This window comes from Mauremys reevesii, linkage group 8 (genome assembly GCF_016161935.1).
Source record: "Mauremys reevesii isolate NIE-2019 linkage group 8, ASM1616193v1, whole genome shotgun sequence".
Taxonomy (NCBI): Eukaryota; Metazoa; Chordata; order Testudines; family Geoemydidae; genus Mauremys; species Mauremys reevesii.
The window spans coordinates 56958734-56975277 of NC_052630.1; the positions used below are offsets into that span (position 1 = coordinate 56958734).

At 43.7% G+C, this 16544-nt stretch overlaps 1 protein-coding gene across 6 annotated transcripts in view; it reads left to right on the plus strand.

Annotated features, from left to right (window-relative positions):
• Positions 1–16544, plus strand: part of ODR4 (odr-4 GPCR localization factor homolog) — a 40451-nt gene that overhangs the window by 907 nt on the left and 23000 nt on the right. For all 6 annotated transcript variants that reach the window (XR_005584179.1, XR_005584180.1, XM_039486752.1 and 3 more), the window contains exons 2-7: positions 502–626; positions 10391–10525; positions 10972–11067; positions 12832–12938; positions 14364–14400; positions 15743–15883. Coding sequence is in view for 4 of the 6 variants with exons in the window: in XM_039486752.1 (XP_039342686.1) it covers positions 528–626; positions 10391–10525; positions 10972–11067; positions 12832–12938; positions 14364–14400; positions 15743–15883 (615 nt within the window). In the remaining 2 variants the exon portion in view is untranslated. The remainder of the gene's footprint in view (positions 1–501; positions 627–10390; positions 10526–10971; positions 11068–12831; positions 12939–14363; positions 14401–15742; positions 15884–16544) is intronic.

Below are 16544 nucleotides of genomic sequence, written 5' to 3' on the forward strand. Positions count from 1 at the left end.
AACTGAGCAGGACTGTTCTTTCATTTTTCTAGGCTGCAGGTGTTTGCTGCTATTTTAATTATAAGTTAGCAATAGTGGTCTGACTATGTGAGAATTGTGAATGTGTGAGTGAGCAAGTGTGAGTGAACTCCTAAAACAGTAAGAGTTGGAGGTTGTTTTATAGATCACTTGTAAATGATTTTTTCCTAGATTTTAAATTAAGATATTTGATTTGATATGTCAATTTCATATATGTTACCATATTTAAAATACCTCTTTTTCATACAAGTATGTTAAGAATAAAATAATATACACTTTCCTGTGCCATAGAGAGTCTTTTAGAACGTCAGTGAAGCGATTACAGATATAAAGCTCATTGTAATTGTGTTAATGGTCACTGTCATACTAACACATTCAGGGTGTTTTTCCGACACTTTTTATTTCTGTACACTTACCATACTATGCCTTATGTCCTCAGATTAAGTACCTGAAGCGGTAGAATAATATATTCTCTTTTTATAGATGGAAATTAGACTAAGATTGCAGTAATGGGCAGAAGCTATTTTGTGGAAGAAGCTGTTGGACAGTATCTTTCAGACTTCAGCACCAAACCAAAGGCTTGTGTCACTGGCCTGTTGATAGGGCAGGTAAGTGTTTAAATCTATATGAAAGTGAATAGGCTTCAATGTTGTGGATGTGTAACTCAGATTAACATTATGTTCATATAGGGTTTGTAATAACACTTCTTTATGTAGCCGCTAGGGTAAAGAACCTGTTAGTGACTTGAGCAATTTTGCATCCCACATCAATATCAAGCTACGGACTTGATCCTGCTCTCATTGACTTTAATGGTGTAGGATCAAACCCGTAACCTTAATGTTGAACTTGTATGAGACAGGAAGGGGATATTTTGACAAAGGACATCAGGGCAAAACCATACTCTTATAAAAGCTGCCATGGTACCCGCGGAATGCTTAGAGACTTGGTTTTTGAAATCTTGTCTGAAAGCTACAGTAAATGGCATGGAACTACATTTATGCACCTCCAAAAAGATGAAGTGCTCAGCTAACTCTGCTGTGTTTCGAGCTTGTGTTTCCAAGTACTCTGGGATATTGGTAGGAGTTGCATGCTTGTGTTGAACTGAGACTATATCTTCAGGTATTAAACCATAAAGTGGAAATGAGACTGAAGGTGATAGCAGCAACGTTTTGTCTTTTTATCTCACATTTCTGTTCCTTTATTTTCATTCATGTTTTGCTGTCAATGTGAAACCAGTTGTAATAGAATGACAGAGAGCAAATGTTACCGGTCTTTCAACTGCCACTGAAAATGTGTCCTGTCATTAATATTTTGAGGGACCTAGAACACACTGGAGTTATTTGACAATGACTTTTTAAAGTGTCTGCTTATATATATATTTGTGAATAATTAACATAGCAATACATGTTACCATTTTAATTTCTGCCACATTTGCCCTGCCTCAAACTACTAATGTTATTTTTTCATTGTTACTGTCATAGGTTTCACCCCCCACTCTGTACTTTAGAGTACAGATGTGGGGACCTGCATGTGAACCCCTAAACTGAATTACCAGCTTAGATCCAGTCTGTCTGCCACCACCCAAATAGTTTGAGTCATTTGGGAAACTCTGTCTTCCCCCACAAAACCTTTCCCTCCCTGGGTAGCCTTGAGAGACTCCTCCACCAGTTCCTGGTGAGTCCAGATGCAATCCCCTTGGATCTAAAAACAAGGAAAAATCAATCAGGTTGTTAAAAAAAGGCTTTTAATCAAAGAAAAGAAAGGTAAAAGAAAACCCTCTGGGAGATAACATACAAGATGATCTCACAGACAACAGATTCAAAACACAGAGGATGTTCCCCTGGGAAAAAACTTAGTTACACAAAAATTACCCAATTTGATTATTCTCTGATGCCCAAGACAAGTTACAAAGAAAATAAACATAAACCTATTTATTCCCTTTACTAATACTCACTACTTGATAAGAGGCTGATTTCTGGAGCTTTCCCACTCTGGTCAAAACTGAAACTGACTCTAAAACAAAGGAAACTTCCCTCCTTCCTTTTGAAACATCTTATCCCTCCATTGGTTCCTCCGGTCAGATGTCAGCTAGGCTAGGTGAACTTCTTAATGCCTCTTTTACCTGTAAAGGGTTAACCCTTAACTATCTGTTTATGACAGTTACCTTGTCCTCCTATTTATTTTGCTTTTCTCTTCCCGTTGTCTCATCATATGTTTTAAATGCAAATTCTTTGGGTTGGGGCTGCCCCTTTTTAAAAAAAATAATAATAACAATAATTGTATGTATAGTCTAGCACAGGGGTCGGCAACCTATGGCATGTGTGCCAAAGATGGCATGGGAGCCAATTTTTAATGGCACGCTGCTGTCTGCCAAGGTCCTGGCTGCCGGCCCTGCTCAGCCCACTGCTGAACCTAGGCTGGGTGGGGCTGGCGGCCAGGACCTCAGCAGGCAGCAGCGTGCCATTAAAAATTCTGCCCGGCCCAGCCTGCTCTTCTCTGCCCCCCTGCTCTCTTCTGCGGGGGTAGGGAGCAGAAGCTTCGTCCTGCCGGCTGCTGCTGCAGGGCAGCCTCCACCGGTAGCCAAGCTCCCTCCTCCCTAGCCTCTTCCCCCAGCGTGCTGGGTTCCTGCAGCTGAACAGCTGATGGCCCAGGAGGGGAAGAAGCAGAGCCAGAACCAAAGCCGCAGCGTGCTCGCTGCTCTGGAGAAGAGGTGGGGATGGGGCCTTGGGGAAGGAGGGTGGAATCAGGGCATATCCCCTCCAGCCCCTGCTGTGAGCCGTCAGGGCATGACTCCTGAATCCCTCCCACACACACACAGCCCTCTGCCCTGAGCCCTGCACCCCCCACACCTCCCAGGCCTCTGCCCTGACCCCTGCATCCCTATGACCCCAGCCCTGACTCCAGCACCCCCCACATATACCCAGCCCCTCCCTCAGCACCAAACGGAAGCTCCTGCGCACACACCCCCACATTCCCACCTGCACTCCTCACACCAAATGGGAGCTGCCCAGGTAAGCACTCCACACTCAAACCTCCTGCCGTACCCCTGAGCCCCTCTCCCATTCTAGCTCCTGGCCAGACTCTACACCCCAAGCCCCAGCCTGCTCCTTCACCCCCAGCCCTTTGCTCAGTGCACTCCCACCTTCAGCTCAGTCCAGAGCGGCAGGAAGAGAATGGGCTAAAACCAGAGAGAAGGTAGGTACCCACTCTGTGTGAGCTGGGACCCCAGACCGGCAGCGGGCTGAACAGAGCTGGCAGCCGGGACCCTGGCTGGCAGGAGTCGGCGGATGGAACCCCAGACTGGCAGTGGGCTGAGCGGCAGCAGGCTGAGCGGCTCAACCCACTGCCGGTCTGGGTCCTGGCCACCAGTCCCGCTCAGCCCGCTGCTGTTCTGGGATTCTGGCTGCCAGCCCCTTGCCAGCCAGGGTCCCGGCCTCAGGCCCTGCTCAGCCCGCTGCCGGCCTATGTGCTCCAGGCCGGCAGCGTAAGATCAGCATTTTAATTTAATTTTAAATGATGTTTCTTAAACATTTTAAAAACCTTGTTTACTTTACATACGACAGTAGTTTAGTTACATAATGTATAGACTTATAGAGAGATTCCTTCTAAAAAAGTTAAAATGTATTACTGGCACATGAAACCTTAAATTAAAGTGAATAAATGAAGAGTCAGCACACCACTTCTGAAAGGTTGTTGACCTCTGGTCTAGCACAATGGAGCGTTTGTCTCTGACTGTATCCTCTAGGTCAGTGGTTTTCAAACTTTTTTTCTGGTGACCCAGTTGAAGAAAACTGTCGATGCCCGTGACCCAACAGAACTGTGATGAGAGGTTTGGGCTCTGGAAGGGGCTCAGGACTGGGGCAGAGGGTTGGGGTCGGGGGTGCGGGCTGTGGGGTGGGGCCAGGAATGAGGGGTTCAGGGTGTAGGAGGACACTCTGGGCTTGTGCAGAGGGTTGGGGTGCAGGAGGGGGTCAGGGCTGTGGGCTGGGGGGACAGGCTCTGGGCTGGGGATGAGGGGTTTGGTGTAGAAGGGGCTCCAGGTTTGGGGGACTCAGGGCGGGGGCATGGGGTTGGGGCATGGGAGGGTGTCTGGGCTGGGGATGAGGGGTTTGGGGGGGTGCTTTGGGGGTGGAGGGGGCTTCAGGTTTGGGGTGGTGCTGAGGGATGGCGTGACGGCTCTGGGCTGGGGCCAGGGATGAGTTTGGGGTGAGGAAGGAGCTCTGGGTTTGGGGGGGCTCAGGGCTGGGGCAGTGGGTTAGGGCACAGGCTTACCTCGGGCGGCTCCCAGTCAGTGGTGCAGCGGGGGTGCTAAGGCAGGCTTCCTGCCTGTCCTGGCACTGCAGACTGCGTTGCACCCCAGAAGCGGCCAGCAGCAGGTCCAGCTCCTAGGTGGAAGCGCTGTGCTCAGGACAAGGACAGCGCACTGAGCCACATGGCCTCCCACTTAGGAGCCGGACCTGCTATTGGCTGCTTCCGGAGCGCAGCGCGGTGTCGGAACAGGTAGAGACCAGCCTGCCTTATCCAGGAAGCACCGCCAATGGGACCTTTAACGGCCAGGTCGGTGGTGCTGAGCAGAGCCGCCGCGACCCAGTGCCTTACATTCCACAACCCAATACTGGGTCATGAACCGCAGTTTGAAAACCACTGCTCTAGCTGCCATTGCAATGCAATTATTAGCTGCTGTTTGAGTTATATGCTGTAGATTATTTCTTCTTTCTGGATCTCGGGTCAGTGGTGGTGTTCATTTTCTTCATGGAAAATCAGAATCATCTTGGGGGAAAAAAATTGCAGCCCTCAAAGTTGTGTTCTTTGCTAGCTTCTGGTTGTTCTAATGTCCTAATGCTTTACAATCTTTACACTAATGCTTTTAAGGACCCAGCATGTCTGCTCACCTTTAGGAAAAGTGTTCCAATCTGTATCCATTTCTGTTGCACTTGAAGTTCATATACTGCAGAGGATTCAGCAATAAAACTGATAACTATCGAAGATATTATACATAAATCTTCATTACAGACTTATGTGAAGGATAGGTTGCATCAAATTTGCAGGTCATTGTGTATATTATGCTGGGAGAGGCAGCAACTGCCATTGTTAAATTTGAATAATCAGGTATAATCTGAGGGTATGTCTGCACCGCAAAATTAGGTCGATTTTTATAGAAGTCGATCTTTAGAAAGCAATTTTATACAGTTGATCGTGTATGTCCCCACTAAGCGCAGTAGGTTGGCAGAGTGCATCCTCAATACCATTACTAGCATCAATTCACGGAGTTTTGCACTGTGGGTATCTATCCCACAGTCTCCGCTGCCCATTGGCACTCTGGGTTAAGCTCCCAGTGCCCGATGGGGCAAAAACATTGTCGCGGGTGGTTTTGGGTACATGTCATCAGTCTCCCCTCCCTTCCTTTCTCCCTCCTTGAAAGCAATGGCAAACAATCGTTTCATGCCTCTTTTCCTGGGTTACCTGTGCAGATGCCATAGCACAGCAAGCATGGAGCCCGCTCAGCTCTGCTGTTGTGAGCATTATAAACACATTGTGCATTATCCTGCAGTATGTGCAGAGCGTGGGATAGGAGCTGCCAGCACAAGGACAGTTGTGAGGAGGACATGGACACAGATGTTCCCGAAAGCATGGGATGTGGCAGTTGGGATATCATGGCAGCAGTGAGGCAGGTTGATACAGTGGAATGCTGATTCTGTACCTGGCAAACCAGCACAGACTGGTGGGACCGCATAGCGTTGCAGGTAGAGATGAGTCCCAGTGGCTGCAAAACTTTTGCATGCGTAAGGCCACTTTCATGGAACTGTGTGAGTTGCTTTTCCCCACCCTGAAATGCAGGAATACTAAGATGAGACCTGCCCTGACAGTTGAAAAGCAAGTGGCGATAGCCCTGTGGAAGCTTGCAATGCCCGACTGCTACTGGTCAGTTGGGAATCAATTTGGAGTAGGCAAATCTACCGTGGGGGCTGCTGTGATCCAAGTAGCCAAGGCAATCAGTAACCTGCTAACAAGGGTAGTGACTCTGTGAAATATGCAGGTCATAGTAGATGGCTTTGCTGCAATGGGGTTCCCTAAGTGTGGTGGGGCGATAGGGATATGCGTTCTGTCTATCTTGGCACTGGGTCGCCTTGCCAAACAGTACATAAACCACAAGGAGTACTTCTCAATGGTGCTGCAAGCACTGGTGGATCACAAGGGACGTTTCACCGACATCAACATGGGATGGCCGGGAAAGGTGCATGACGCTCGCATCTTCAGGAACTCCAGGCTGTTCGAAAAGCTGCAAGAAGGAACTTTCTTCCCAGACCAGAAAATTACCACCGGGGATGTTGAAATGCCAGTAGTTATCCTTGGGGACCCAGCCTACCCCTTGCTCCCAGGGCTTATGAAGCTGTACACAGGCACCCTGGACAGTAGTAAGGAGCAGTTCAACTACAGGCTGAGCAAGTGCAGAATGGTGGTAAAATGTGCCTTTGGACGTTTAAAAGCGCGCTGGCGCAGTTTGCTGAGTAGGTTAGACCTCAGCGCAACTAATATTCCCATTGTTATTGCTGCTTGCTGTGTGTTCCATAATATCCGTAAGAGTAAAGGGGAGATGTTTATGGTGGGGTGGGAGGTTGAGGCAAATCTCCTGGTGGCCAGTTTTGAACAGCCAGACACCAGGTCGATTAGAAGATACACAGCTAGGTGCGCTGCACATCAGAGAGGCTTTGAAAAACAGTTTCATGACTGACCAGACTACTGTGTGACAGTTGTGTGTGTTTGTCCTTGATGCAACCCCCCCGTCCCCCTTTTGTTGAATGTACTTCCCTGTAAGCCAGCCCCCCTCTCCCCTTGGACCACAACTGGCAAAGGAAATAAAATCCCTATTGTTTTGAATCCATGCATTCTTTATTTATTTTTTAAAAAAGGGGTAGGGGAGAGTATCGCTGACAAGGTAGCCTGGATGGGGTGGGGGAGGAGGGAAGGACAAGGCCACATTGCTTACTGTAGCCATGCTACAAATCAAAGCTGTTTGAATGACAGCCTTCTGTTGCTTGGGCCATCCTCTGGAGTGGAGTGACTGGGTGTCCGGCGCCTTCCCCACCCCCATTCTTGGGTGTCTGGGTGAGGAGGATATGGAACTTGGCGAAGAGGGCAGGCGGTTATACAATGGATGCAGCAGGGGTCTGTGCTCTGGTTGCCTTTCCTGCAGCTCCACCAGACACCTAATCATGTTCGTTTGCTCCCCCATTAGCTTCAGCATCTCCTCCTGCGTGTTCTGATCATGCTCACTGAGTGCTTTCCTGGCCTCTGCCACTGAATGCTTCCATGCATTCAGCTGTGCCCTATCAGTGTGGGAGGACTGCATGAGCTCTAAAAATATGTCACCATGAGTACATTTTTTCCGCCTTCTAATCTGCGATAACCTCAGGGACAGAGTTGATGCAGGGAGCACAGAAACATTTGCACTTGCGGGGGGGATAAAAAGGGAGAGTAAAATTTGAGAAGATAATTTCTGAGAACAAAAGGGAGACTCTTTCACAGTGAATCAAGCAATTCACATCAAACAGCACATGTGTTTTAGGTACAAGGTCGCATTTTGCCTTTTATATTGAGTGCCTGCCGGTATGGTGACACATCACACATGTCTGGGCTACAGAATTCAGTTTCCAGGCAGCCTGGTAAGCCAAAGGGTATGCAGGGTTGGCTTCTTCTGCCTTCATAACACGTGGGAATGGTTTCAAAATGCAGCACCCTCATTTCCCATAGCAAGCAATGCCGGTTGGGTTTGCCGTTTTAAAGAAGGGGCTGCGGTTTTGGGGTGTATGTGCAGCTCCCCCCTTCCCCCCAGTGTGTGGCTATTCTCCAGGATGATCTCTTTTAGCCAAGCGCAAACAGCCCAGCATGAACGGGGTCCTTTTACTGTTCCCTTACAAAAATTCCTCTATTTCAACCAAGTGACCATGAATGAGATCATTCTCCTGAAGGTGACACAGAATGATAACGACTGAATGATGCATGAAAGTGACCAAAACCAAGGACCATTCATTGCCATGCTTTGTGCTGCAATGCTTCCAGACTACTTGCTACTGGCTTGGTAAAGTGTCCTACCATGGAGGACAAAATAAGGCAGCCCTCCCCAGAAACCTTCTGCAAAGGCTTTCAGAGTACCTCCAGGAGAGCTTCATGGAAATGTCCCTGGAGGATTCCGGCTCCATCCCCAGGCATGTTAACAGACTTTTCCAGTAGCTGTACTGGCCGTGAATGCATCCCAATTCTTCAGGTCAAATCAGACATTAAACACAATTGCTTTTAACCCCTGCAATGTAGTTACAAATATGCAGTCACCAGAGGTGCCTTCTCTGCCTTCAGGGTCTGGGAACAATTCGCCCTGGGAGGTTATTGGCTCCAGAGTGATGAAAAGGTCCTGGCTGCTGGAGAGAATGAATTTTACACTTGCCTGCTGGGCATTCTCCTCCTCCTCATCCACAAAATCCTCCTCCATGTTGCGTGAGACTCCCCCCCTTTCAGGTGTCCACGGACAGTGGTGGGGTACTGGGTAGCCTCCTCCCCGCCCCCCCCGAATGGTATGCAGCTGGTCATAGAAACAGTATGTATGGGGCTCTGACCCAGAGCGACCGTTTGCCTCCTTTTGTCTTGTAGTAGGCTTGCCTGATCTCCTTAACTTTCACACGGCACTGCTGTGTGTCCCTGGTGTAGCCTCTTTCCACCATGCCCTGTGTGATTTTGGCATATATATTAGCATTTCTTCTTTTTGCTCAGAGTTCTGCCTGCACACAGTCTTCTCCCCATACAGCAATCAGATCCAGTGTCTCCCGTTTGCTCCATGCTGGAGCTTGTTTGCGATTCTGGGACTGCATGGTCACCTGTGCTGCTGAGCTCACCACGCTGACCAAACAGAAATGAAATTCAAAAGTTCCCGGGGCTTTTCCTGTGTACCTGGCTAGTGCATTGGAGTTGAAAATGCTGTCCAGAGTGGTCACATTGGAGCACTCTGGGATTGCTCCTGAAAGCCAATACCATCGAATTGCACAGCACTGCATCTGCACTATCCCAAATTTGACCCAGGAAGGTTGATTTTTAGTGCTACTCCCCTCGTTGGGGAGGAGTACAGCAGTCGATTTTAAGAGCCCTTTAGGTCAGCAGAACAGGGTTGGTTGTGTAGCCGCATTGCTTATAAAGTCGATCTAACGTGGCTAAATTCGACCTAACCTCGTAGTGTAGACCAGGCCTAAGCCTCTGTTCTCACTTGCTCCGATCTCTCTGAAATTTACAATGCTTGATTTCTGGCCAAAGATGACCTTATTTTGTCTCTTGAAGTTTGTGGGGAAATGGTATAGTAGTTTTAGGATATGTCTATATCCATATCATGGGCTTTGATTGCAACTCGTGTGGACATACCCGAGTTTTAATCTAGCTAACTCAGGTACCAGAGCAGTGAAACTGTGACAGCACAGGCTTTAGTGCAGGCTAACCAACCTAGTAATTACCCATGCTACTCTGGCTTCACTGCTCTGGTACCTGAGCTAGCTAGATTAAAGCTCGGGTATGTCCACACGAGTTGCAGTCACACCCCATGATTGCAGTGTAGATGTACCCACAGAGCACAAGGAGAGTATCTGGGTGAGCCAAGGGTATTCGCTTCCCATTATACAATTTTTTTTGTGAATAGCCTTGCAGGTAAATAGGTTAGGTGTCGAAAGATGAGGAAACTAGAGCTTTGAGACTTTTAAAATGATGCACTGAGCATAATAGTCTTTAATTACATGACATGTTGCTTCTCAAGTAATATTACTTATTTCTACAACTTTTTACTATCACCAGTTACTCTTTAGGTTATTAAAATGAAGAGTTTAAAAAAAACACATAGCACTACTTACACTGTTGACTTTTTTTTTTTTTACTTCTCTAGGTTTGGAAAATGATAATGAAAGTGAAACTTAGTCTATTTTCAATCTAGTAAGTTTCACTTACAGGTTCTCCTGCACTAGCACAGTACTGCAGTGTTTGGGTTGTAAGTACTGCAAGAGCCTGTTTTTGTTTGGAGAGAGAGAAACCCCCAAAACCAAATCTATTTCAACAAGAATATATTTTTTTTAAAAGCCAAACATCTATTAGACTTACTTTTTCTAAATAATGTTGTTTGGGGCTAAATTTTACCTCTTTGAGTCCATTTAAGAGTTAAGGACAAGGGAGAAAAAATATTTCCATGTGTGATTTTAAAAAAACCCTCAAAATCTGGAATATTATAGAGCTGAACTACACAGCAACTCAAAAGGTGCTATATATTACACTGTGATTATCTTTAAAAATCGATACCAACCTCATAGTCTTTTGTGGGTTTTTTTTTGTTTGTTCCCCCCCTAAGTGTTCCCCACAAAGAGATTATGTGATTCTGGCTATTCGAACACCTCCAAGAGAAGAGCAGAATGAAAGCAACAAAAATTATCATCCAAAATTGGCTGACATTGATGAAGACTGGGTAGCAGGACATGCTAGTCAGGTAAACCACTTTCAGAAGATGTATAGTTAATGTAAGAAATAAGTTTGAAATTCTTCTTAACATCAGATCCTAATTTCATGCATAAAAAGAGTCTTCTCGAGTCCTTTGATGGCACTGATTTTGTTAATTGATCAAAACTTACACTACTACAGCCAATATTAAAAGTAGTATATTTACGTCTTTTCTGCAAAGCAGGTGGCCCTGTAGTTTTTGGGCACAAAACTTGCATGAAATATATGATGATAAAATGGAAGAATAAAGTATTTTTAAATTGAGGGAATGTGAAGGTCAGAAATAGCCTTGCTAATTTTAGTCTTGCAGTTTATTCTACCTCAGGGTTCTGATACCTTTAAAAAAAAAGTCCATAGTAAACCAAGTGATATAGTTTATAGAACTTTATAATCATAATAGTAATTAATAATGTGCTTTTCTGTTTATTTTGTAAGTTGTCTAGAATGCTTCCAGGAGGACTGCTAGTTCTTGGTGTATTTATTGTTGCAGCTCCAGAGCTGGCTAAAGACATCCAAAATGCTTTGCGCAAGGTAAGTGCGTAGATAATGTCCACAGGAAGGAGCTGGATTTTTTTAAATTTGTGCAGCAGAGTAATTGTCTATCACTGCGGTCTTAGCTATATTTATTAATTGGATTCATTGAAACAGAAACCAAAAATATCCCAGATAAATGGTGCAGTATAAGGTTGCCTGAATTTTTCAGCCTGGGCAAAACAATATATATTTCTACAACATTATTCTTGGAAACAGCTGTAACCATTTTGGCTAAAATTTTCCAAAATAAAAATAAAAAATCAGCCCGAGGCTGACACCTGGCATATAAAATTTCAGTCCCAGTGATTAAACTTTGACAAAGCTATAAGCAACTGAAAAGAAGCTCTTATAATGGGAGGTGTGGGGCAGCTTTTATATTTGGCACTGCTACCTGTCTCACCTATAGTAACCTATATATCAATGGAAGCATTATGAATGTTACTCAATATCGGGACAGATACTTCTGTAGATAACTTACCCAAGATGTGGCAAAGGACAAAATTTAAGTGATTTTTTTTTCATCTCTGTTGTTGTTTGTTTATATAACTTTATTTGATTTATTGTCTTTTTCATACCAACGGTCTTCCAAATTGTCTGACAGAGTTAAATGGTTGAAGTGGGAACTGGAAATGTGGAGGCAAATGAGACTTTAAGTTTTCAGGTGTGGTCTGAAGAGACAGGGGCGGCTCCAGGCCCCAGCACGCGTGCTTGGGGCGGCATGCCGCGGGGGGCGCTCTGCCGGTCGCCGGGAGGGCGGCAGGAAGCTCCGGTGGACCTCCCGCAGGCGTCCCTGCAGCGGGTCCGCTGGTCCCGCGGCTTTGGTGGAGCATCCGCAGGCATACCTGCGGGAGGTCCACCGGAGCCGCAGGACCAGCGGACCCTCCGTAGGCACCTCTGCAGGACGTCCACTGGAGCCGCGGGACCGGTGACCGGCAGAGCACCCCCCGCGGCGTGCCGCCATGCTTGGGGCAGCAAAATGGCTAGAGCCGCCTCTGTGAAGAGAGCGTTGATGAGATGGAGAGAGATGTGAAAGCTGTTGCAAATATCAGAAGCTGCAGGGAAGGCAGTCAGATTGTATTGAACTGAGAGAAGAGGAAGGTGAAGAAAGAAACCAAGTCTATGAGCGGGGCATGAGCAAGTCCATGAAGGGTTTTTTTAAAAGTGCAAAATGAATTGAGTCAGTAGATTGTTTTGAAGATTTGTATGATAGTGGTTGTGCTGCCTTGTACTGTAGCATGTACAGAAAGCTGCTGTTTGGTGTAAAGTCTGCACATCAGATATTTTCATTACATCATCTCCAGCGCTTGAGTCTTTCATATGTGATGTTTCAGACATTTAACGGCTGCACCAATCTAACTAAAACCACGTATTTTTAGTTCCTGAACCATCTGAAAATTGGCTCGTCTCAGATCATCCCATCTTCAGACTGTCAGATTTCATGTTAGATTATAATTAAAAGCCATAAAGTCCTTGGAAAATGGATGCTGGCATCGGAGTGGCAGTGACCATTCCCAGGGGTTTGCACAGATCTTTCCATCAGTTTTAGTTTGTATATTTGCAGCCTGTGCATTTGCAAATATTCAAGTTTTGGTTCTATTACAAAGTTTTATACAACTGAGAAACTGACCCATAGTGAAAATGACATGCTGTTTTGCTTTAAAACTGAAATACAGGGCTGTTTTCAGTAATTATAACTACTTGCTTTAATTTTTGTTTGTGCTATGAAGAAAAATCCCATAACATTTTTTCCTTCTTCTTCAGCTAGTTTTTTCAGTAGAAAAGTCTATAGGTAAAAAGAGGCTCTGGAATTTTACGGAGGAGGAGGTCTCTGACAGAGTGGCTCTTCACCTTTGTTCTGCTACAAAGAAGTATCCTTCTATAGCAAAAATATAATATAGTCTTTTGATACAGTGTATTGAAATATAATATAGGGCAGGATCTATCTTATCTGTCTGGTCTAATTGTATACTTATTGCCACCCAAAAACTTTATTATCTTTGTGTCAAGGGTTGCTAGGATGGATATTCCATTAACACAAATCATAAAAAGCAAGGTATCTGCTCTGCACTCAACTTATCAGTTCCCCTGCTCCTGTCCTTCCACCATTCACAGCCCACATTCTCCACACTCACTCTGCTCAACCGATGTGCAGCCATAACTTTGAGCATGGTTACTGGTTATATGGTCATGTGTTTTGATTGATTTTTAGGGTTGGTGTGGCCTCAGTAAATTACATTATATTAATTTTTGTATGATGCATGTAAATAGGTGGGTATGGTGTCCGATTGCAAATAGTAAATGCAGGGTGTTTTTCTGTTAACTTTTATATGAAGGGTAATCTCTATTTGGTAGTAATTTTCATGTAGAAGTTACACTAGTGTACACAGATTTCTATTCTGTGTTATATTTATTGTCGGAGTTGAAGGCTATAAACTGGTTGTTCAGAACGAGGATAAAGATATAGGGGTTTCTGTTGGTGGAAGGAAGTTGAGGAAAAAGAGGGTGGTCAGCAGGAAGGAGCCTGGATGGGGAAGCACAAGGGAGTGGAAATCTCCTTTAATGAACCACTTATGGCTCATCAGAAAGGAGAGCCTCTTCCCAGCAACATCTTAAGGTTTTCCCTTGCACTCTCTATGCATATTGCTACTTCTCACCATGCCCCACTACATCACTCCCACATTCAATTTGTAAAAGTGATGTTCTTGTTTTAAATATCAAAGGCACCCAAAATAACATCTGATGTCTTTCTGTATGGCACTGTACCTTGCAATTGTAATAATCAACCTTTAAACTATTTTTTATTATGGTGGGGAAGTAACAGGCATGGTTGGAAGAATGCTGTGGGTCAGTGAAATAGCTGTGCAAGTGAGGATCATGGGGAAGAACTGAGGCTCGAGAGATTTATAGGGGGAGAAGTGTTGCTCTGGAGGAGGCCAGGAAAGAAAGCACAATTGTAGAGAAGTATGGGAGACATCGGGGCTTGCAGGTGAAAATACATATCACCATTGGTAGCTATCCATGTGAATAGCTATCAGTGTTGATACATATTTGAAAGGCAGTTACATCATTCCTGTAGTACTTGTAGTTTACAAGTGAAACTTTTTTTTAATTCCCATCAATGTGAGAACATTCTCTACAATATTAAAAACTTGGCTCTGAAAAATAGGAAGATAGTAAACGTAGATGATAAATTACAAGTTTATTTAAAATATTCATTTTTTTATTTTGTTCCTTAGTTTTTATTTGTCCCTTTTTAAGCATATTTAATTGAATTTTTTCCTTAATTAGCAAAGAATACTCTGTCGAACCTATGATATGCAAGATCCAAAGGTAAGATTGACTAAAAGTTCAGAAGAAATGGATTTTATTTCAGATTTGTAACATTGTATTTGTAGCCTTATTTAGGGTGTACTGATATTAATTTGGATAATATGGGAATTTAGTTTAATGTAATTTTATTTGATCTTAATAATAATATTAATAATTAATATTAATAATTAGTATGGATTAGGCTCGCCAATCTGTTTGATCAGAAGATAAAAGTTCTTGTCCTGAATCAGGCTCCACAGAATTTATAAAGGACCCTCAGGGGTATGACAGGATGCTTACACTGAGACAGATACAGCCTTAAAGACTTTTTATTAAAATCAGTAATAGCAAGTAAATGATAAAAATACTCAAGAGGTACAAAGTTACAGTTGCATTACTGCTATTCAAAAGATACATATGAGAATATAGTAGTAGATGCAACAAAGCTTTGGTTAATATACTCACACCCTTTCTTGATAACCTGGTGGTAAGAGACACAGGACCAGCCTTGAAGTTCAGGTGTCTCAATTCTTGAGTGAGGGATGTGGTGCTTAGAAAATGCTAAGAGCTGTTAAAGCTGACTAGGGTTTACTTGACTATCTTAAACTTAGATCAAAACCTAATAAACAAACTAAGAATAAAACTTAGGGAAACCAAGCTTAGCCTAGTTCCCTTGAAACTTAAAGTTTAAGAAGAACAAGTATAGCCTACAAATAGTAGCAGTCATCATAGATAGATGCTTCTTCCACTCTAAGTGAGAAATGGAGATCTAAAGCTAGTAAGAAAATGGAGATAATGGAGATGAAGAGAGAATGGAGATACTCTATTGAGGTGGCCACCTCTTTTATAGGGCAAATGCCGGACCTCCCTCCTCTTATGCCCAAATTTCATTTCTCACCTACAGAAATGTTAGGGTACACTTACCCCATAGGCTAGTATGTATGTGCGTATTGATGACGGGTATGTATGCACATTAGTCTTTTGTGGTGTACTTGTTAAGTGTGTGGGAAAACCCCCCTATGCCATTCGTCATTGTCTATCAGTCTAAATAAAAGGTCATAGGCATGGGTACTTATCTATTTAGATAACAAGATATAGGTCAACTTTGCTTTCTGAATAAAAGGTCTTAATAGAGATATGCTAACTTTGCTTTAGCTTAACATACAGGATATGGCCTGTAGGTCTCTTGCATTACAGCCAAACTTACTTTAATATAAATCTATAAATCTAATACAATACATCAAATAAAAAGATATCTATCTCTCTATCTATATTTATGCAAGCAGGTTATTCCTATAGGCTACAGTATTAAGCCATTATATTTGCTACATTTAAAAAATAAAACCCTGTCTTTTCCTCCCAGAGTTCAGCTAAGCCAGCAGACTGGAAGTACCAAAGTGGCCTGTCTGCCTTCTGGCTATCTTTGGAGTGCACAATTAATGTTAATATCCACATCCCACTTTCTGCTACGTCAGTCAACTATGAACTAGAGAAAAATACAAGGGTAACTAACCAATAACAATACAATATTTCTTACTCCATTAATATTGTACATAATACTGTACTGCTTAGAAATGAATAATGTGTTATGAAAATATGGAGTAGATAGGGGAATAGAATTAATGATTTGTTACTGGCAGTTAAATCTATAAGGTAATAAGTTCCTTATGCACAACTCGCTGCATTAAGCATAAGGAGAGAAATCTTTCAAGATTTTTATTTTCCTACGTTTGTTTAATTTAAATTATTCAGAAACATTATTAGGAGCATGTAAAGAAGATAGCAGCTTTCCTTTTTCTCTTCATTCGATGCAGGGTCTGGTTTTGATAGGATTTGAAAATGGAGTGCTCTCATTGCCCATTCACTATTAATAGGCCCCACCCTTATCTTATGGAAAAATAAAATCCAGGTGTCCATGTCCTTAGTATAGGTGCTTATGCAAATTAGCTTTATTTTTAGGCCAGTAAACATTAAAATTAATATTTCTATTTACTTTAGGAAATGTAGATTAAGAGGTGTCTTGTGAGTAGTATGTTGTCCTTCAGTATGATGCAGATGGATGAGAGGTCTGAAATTTGGTTAGGGTTTGTTATTGTCTTTCTTTGGCTAATGATTTAAATATGCATTACAATAGTTCTGGAGTGTTGGTGGGTTTTATGGCAATA